This window comes from Aplidium turbinatum, chromosome 1, assembly GCF_918807975.1.
Source record: "Aplidium turbinatum chromosome 1, kaAplTurb1.1, whole genome shotgun sequence".
In the NCBI taxonomy this organism is placed as follows: Eukaryota; Metazoa; Chordata; class Ascidiacea; order Aplousobranchia; family Polyclinidae; genus Aplidium; species Aplidium turbinatum.
This window is the reverse complement of record NC_137472.1, coordinates 62,139,879-62,145,954: the sequence shown is the minus strand read 5'-3', so window position 1 is coordinate 62,145,954 and position 6,076 is coordinate 62,139,879. Positions and strand designations below refer to the sequence as shown.

Sequence of the window (6,076 nt, the reverse complement as noted above, 5' to 3'; positions counted from 1 at the left end):
TGTGAGAATAAGTTAGACTTAGAACAATAATGTATGCATCCTGCGTATATGAATTTGTAACCTACCATTTGATGTTAAACAAGGTGGTTTGCCGTCATAGTACATGGAGATCAATGAGCCGCAGTCGAAACTATTATTCAAATCATGCGTTTGTGTTAGTTATTGTTCAATATAACTTGATGTTGCTTGATTTGTCTTGTTTACTTTGATAAGAAAGAGAGATGTTTACGACTCACAATTGTGTTTTGTAGCCTCAACTACGTGTTAAGTTTTTTTTTGATTTGTTGAGTAACAGTTAACAAAAAAAATGTCTTTCCAACAAAATCAAGAAGAAGATACATCAACTTCAACTGGAGAAACTGGACGACCATTGACAGGAAATCCTGGTAAGTTTATTTTGACAAATATGTTAAAGAAGTTGCTCAAATATCGTGGTACGCTCGAAAGTCGCCAGTTCGACACCACTCAAGGACACGCTGCTATGTCATAGGCAAGGCACTTAATGACGTGCCTAAAGGTGAACACTGACTGGGTTCCTTGCATTTCTGACATGACCTGATTTCCGACCAGCAAATTCTTACAGTAATATAGCAAGCGATATGAAGAGTGTGGCTATGTTATACTAAAACACAAACCTGGTCCAAACGCTGTTACTTGTGTTCAAGAATTCAAGACACGATGTTTTCTTACAGAACAACCTCAGATCAACGTATTGAACGTCCATCAGCACCATCATCATCATGTTGATCAACAATTGGTCCAGGTTCACAACCAGCAAAACATAACCAAGATTATTCATCAACCCGAACAAACCAGTGTTCCATATGGAGATCAAGAAGGTTTGTAAAATGTTCATATAAAAGATGAGTAGATTTCAACAAGGATGACAAATGAAACTAAATTAAAAACGAGGCTTATAGGTTGACATCGTTATGTTGTGCCATCAAAGTTTTAGTGATTTCTGTGATTTAAATAAAAATCAGTTTCATTTAAACATCAAAAATGAAAGTGGAGATTTGAAATATGACGTCATCACAACAATAACCAAAATTACGTCACAATGTTTAATCATAATGTGCATCATTTTAAAAAACAGTGATTCCCAACATTTATTACAATACGTTGTTGTTTTAACCAGTCTGTGTCGGCTCTTGAGCTACGTCATCGTGACGTGCATCTGCTTTTCTATGCCTATGCCTTTCCATTTAACATTTCAGTTAAAGCAGTGGTTCCTAACCTGGGGGTAAATTACCTACGAGGGGTAATATGCAATATTTTGGGGGGTAACGCGGCACCACTATCACGCTAAAAAATAAATGTTGTTCTCTATTGCTAGTTATCAGTGCAAAAATTTTTTCACCTATTGTGAGTTGCAGTAAGAAACAACGGTTGCCACCAGTGGCAGCTAATACAAAAGACTTTTGCTTGTAACGTCGCAGTGCATTTTATATTTTTGTGGCATATTGTTTTCCGCTAGGCTAGTTACCAGAGTTGCCATTTCCGCGGTTTTCCTGCGGAATTGGGCTAGAACACACTCAAAACAATATTTTCTTTCTTGCAGTGATTGTTTCTAAAAACTTACTGAAAAGTAACAAATAAAACGATATAACTAGCAGCATAATGGAAATGGTTAAGTTGTTTTACGAAGTGAATATTAAGAGTAACATGCTATAATCCCTATGTTTATTTGGGTAACGGCTCGAAAAAGGTTGGGAAACACTGAGTTAAAGGTTCAGCTTCCAAAATATTTTACAAAATATGTTGGAGCTATGAGAGAGCTTTTGCCTTGCTGGGCCACAAACGTAACATAAAAGTTCAACATATTTATTGCAAGTTCATATTTAATGTTACTTGGCTAATATGCTTGTCTTACAAATGAACTAATTGGATTAATCCTGCAAAAATGCAATATCAATTCATAGCTGAGGGGACCTCTTGGTATTATCCAAACAAATGTTTGTTTTTTTACTTATTCAAAACTGTTAATCTATCTAAAGTTTTCAAAAGCTTTAAAATATTTTACATAGTTTTCAAAGAGCATTTGCCTTGCTGAGCCACAAACGCATCAAGTCAAGTAACATCAAGGGTTCAACTTGTCTATTACACATTCCTATATAATTTCGGTTTGCTTTAAGTGGTTGTCTTACAAATCAACTGATTGGATTAATCTTACAAATGCAATCAATTCATAGCTGAGAGTAACTAATAAAAATATGTAAAGAAATATACTTTTATTTGTTGACTCATTCAAAAGTGTTAATTTTGCTTCAATACGCATTGTACTTATTCAGATCCAAGCAGAGTCTTCGACAAACTGAAGAAAACCACTGGAGAGCTTTATGATCGCGAATTCGATGTGGATGTGGCGAGGTTCAACATTCCCGCATCGAATTTGCCAGAAGTTCATCCTGAGCTTCTGCCAATCGACTTCTACGAGGGAAGGTTCATTCCCAACGACGACCAGTATGATCCCAAAACGAGACAAATTCAATTTGAAGAGTCCGATAAAAAAGTTTCGATTGATGAATTAATTTCACGTATTAAGTCACAAAGCTTCATATCAATCGTCGGTTACCCTGGGGCGGGAAAGACAACGTTATCAAAGCGCCTGGCAAGGCGTCTAGACGAAACTAGAGACTTTCTTGTTCTGAGGATACCTTTCATGAGCATGAATGATTGCGATGATGAGAAACTAACTTTGAAGGAATTTTTACTTGGAGATGTAAATTTTGACTTAAATCAAAAAGAAAAAACGTTTGTGTTCAAATGGATAAAAAATCACACTCAAAACTGTTTTTTTGTCTTTGACGGATTCGACCAGGTGAACTGGAATTTGATGGATAAAGTGAAAAGATCGAATTATGACACTTTACTCACCTGCCAGGAGCTTGTGTCGAATCTGTGTCGAGGAACGTTTTTACTTAATTGCCACATTGTATTCACCTCACGACCACACGCCATGCTCAAAGTTCCTGAAATCTGTCGCCCTAATCAAACATATTTTGTTGGAGATTTAACGTCTGAAAATATGAAAAAATTATCTGTTGCATTGATAAATAATGAACCAAAATCACGTAAAATTTTTGAAAAGCTAACTGTAGAAACCCCTCAACTAGAATTCTTGTGTCACAATCCTTTGATGCTCCAATTATACTTGAGAGCTTCTCTTGATTCATCAGATGAAACTCTAAATATTTCAACAATGACCCAAATATTTCATCGTGTGCTAGGAAAACCTCAAATCATCAGGTCACGCCGTTTCTCTTTCGGACCAAATCGTTATTAGTTTGTCAAAAATAGCATTTCAAGCTACTAAGAATAAAACAGTATTAATCACAATTGAAGATCTTCAAGCAGAACACCTAACAAGCGAACAAGTCCAAGCACTTGTCGTGACATTATTTGGTTCAAATCGAAGGTGTGGTCTTTTAGAGGGTAACCGACGATTGTATTTTTCACACCAAACTTTTCAAGAGTTTTTTAGCGCTTTATACATGGTCGATCAAATGTCGTTAGAAAATTTTACAACATTTGTTCAAACTAATCTACTGGTCGATCATTGGTCAGTCGTTGTTCAATTCTTATCTGGAATGCTGTTGGATCCACGGATGAATGAAGGTAATTATGTTTCATAAACAGTATTTTGTTATCCAACTGAAATCGAATAAGTTCCCTAGCACAAAGTTCGTGATTGTCCAAAATTGAACAATCTGTTTTTCATTATAGCAGGGCTTCTTAACCATTGTTACACGTACCACTAGGAGGTGCGAGACTTGTGTTCAGGGGTTGCGGGAATGCTGAACTCTTAAGATTAGTAACAAAGTGTCGGTTTGTATAAACGTGAACAGTGATAAACACTTCTAAATTAATCCGTCTTCACAAATTGCTTCAAGTAGGAATATCTACTAAACCACTTAAACTTAATATCTGTAAATAGTGGTAGGCTAATGATAAGTGACTGAAGAAATAACTGCAATAGGCACTGAGCTAAGTACACACACAACCATAGAACAGGTTCCAAAAGTGTTAATATTTTGTTCTAACCTATACTATAGCGTGTAATCACAAGACAAGATTGCGGGATAGGGAGTGGCAACAAAGAACAATCCGGGAAGCAATTATGACATAAAGGAAACGTAACATAAATTTCATAAGAAAGATGCCCTCCAGTGATAAACTGCTTGTTGAGCTGCGGTTTTTTTCGTTTTACTTTAAGTGCCTGGTGAATTTTGGTTTCAAATTTTGATTGACAGTTTCGAATTATTTCAAATGAATCTGATGTAAAATTGGCGTCACAACAGATTCTGCAGTCAAATATGTGGTCTTTAAATTTGATACAGTCAATAACGTTTGTTTTGCCTTATGGTTATTGCCTTAGTGCAAGTGCATTGCACCGAGTCACGTGCGCTTGATTACGTCGTGCCGCCCTATGGCTGTGAGTAGTTCTTAATAATTATTGCAGCAGGACTTGGTAACCACTACACAGTGATTTGTCTCTTGTACACAAAGCTCTACTCGTGTTAAGACCTCTTTTCAATTCCTTTACGTTTTGTGGGTTTCTGTAGCTATTCTGCAGTACCTATAAGCGTAACAAAATTGCACTGTGGTTGTTGATATCTGCCAGCTTAAAAAATTTCGATAGGTTTTAGCATTATAGAAATGCTTATAGCCACGCCATCCATTTGTTTGTATAAATTATTTATATATGAAAACATACCTTGTGTGGCCCAAGTGAGAAGTTTGATAAATAAATATATTTTTTGGATGGGAGGATGATTAGTTTGGGAGTTCGAAAAAATCTATTGGCAATGACCAGTTAACGGTGCATTTGAAAACAAGGAAAACACATCAAAATTGACTATCAATGGATTTTTGTGGCTAGGGAATTTCTTTAACTCTTTTAAGAGAACTTTTTGTTGGTAAAGTCGAGAATATACTTGTTGGGAATGTAAGGTTTAATTTCAGGAGTTTAACAATTTTTTAACCGGTATTCAGGTCATTGACACTACGCGTTGTCTTTTGTTCACACAGCTGAACTGTTCAAATGCCACCCTTTTTTTGTTCAAATGCCACCTTTTTGTTCAAATGCCACCTTTTTGTTCAAATGCCACCTTTTTTTGTTCAAATGCCACCCTTTTTTTGTTCAAATGCCACCAAACACAGAGATTGCTTCTTGTAAAGTTCTGTTGCTTACGAATCATTCCATTCACTAGGTGACACTCAATGACCAGTTGTGTTGGAATTGTGTGTTGGAACTGCACAGGTGGATAGTTGAACCAGCGTTGCTTGTTCTTGTTGTTTCTTCGGTTGCAAAGTCAATAAACTCAATATGAGCAATTAAAGCAAACTTTTGTTATTTAGTAATTGTTTAATATTGAATATTGTCTTTTAGTGATGATCAAATGATGATAGCTTAACGAATTGTCCAATTATTATCTTAAGTGATAATAGTGACCATAGTTGTTGTTGTCATATCCAAGTTTATGCAAATGGTTGAAAATTAATTTTAAATCAGATAAATAAAGAATTGAAGGAGAAAGTCTTTCTGTCCACAATCAGATGTGTCTTGTCAGGCGTGCCATTGAGTCTCTGGCCACGACAGTGCATGTCACTTAATGACAATCTGTGCACTCGATAAATTCTTATGTTTATTTCTTTCAGCTTCTTTGAGTCATGCAACCAACCAACAACAACCTTCAATTGAATTCACTTTACCACAAACATCTTCACAGCAAAGACCGTCTTTGCAACCGCTAGCAAGTAAGAATGTATTCTGCTAAGACCATGTAAAGTTAGCCAGCAATGCTCAAGTAGGCTACATCTAGACACAGATAAACCATGATCATCTTCTCAATAAACTTACCCCTTCTACATCTACCACGTCTTCACGTTCGCGTTTGGGCGTTAATTGTACTTTTTCTAACTTTGTTGACTTTGAATATCCTTGATAAAAACAAATGGAACCAAGTCAAAGACAACTTAATTACACGAAGCCTAGCTACAGAACAATATTAGTCTTCGCTTCTGTATTTACGACTGCATTGTGGCATGCCTTGACTATACGTAGTTTGCGAAA

At 36.1% G+C, this 6,076-nt stretch overlaps 1 protein-coding gene across 1 annotated transcript; it reads left to right on the top strand.

The window, feature by feature from the left end:
• The first annotated feature begins 307 nt into the window (after nucleotides 1-307).
• LOC145784663 (uncharacterized) lies at nucleotides 308-3,430 on the top strand. Its single transcript, XM_082596533.1, has 3 exons — nucleotides 308-386; nucleotides 693-839; nucleotides 2,292-3,430. Exons 1-3 carry the CDS (start codon nucleotides 308-310, stop codon nucleotides 3,284-3,286), a joined length of 1,221 nt encoding a protein of 406 aa, XP_082452659.1. The 3' UTR covers nucleotides 3,287-3,430.
• Nucleotides 3,431-6,076: the final 2,646 nt, after the last annotated feature.

Bases quoted from the DNA above. Each gene is read 5' to 3' on its own strand.
- LOC145784663 (XM_082596533.1), top strand. From the start codon at position 308: ATGTCTTTCCAACAAAATCAAGAAGAAGATACATCAACTTCAACTGGA. The intron at 387-692 runs GTAAGTTTATTT...GTTTTCTTACAG, and splicing joins ACCATTGACAGGAAATCCTG to AACAACCTCAGATCAACGTA. The intron at 840-2,291 runs GTTTGTAAAATG...GTACTTATTCAG, and splicing joins TCCATATGGAGATCAAGAAG to ATCCAAGCAGAGTCTTCGAC.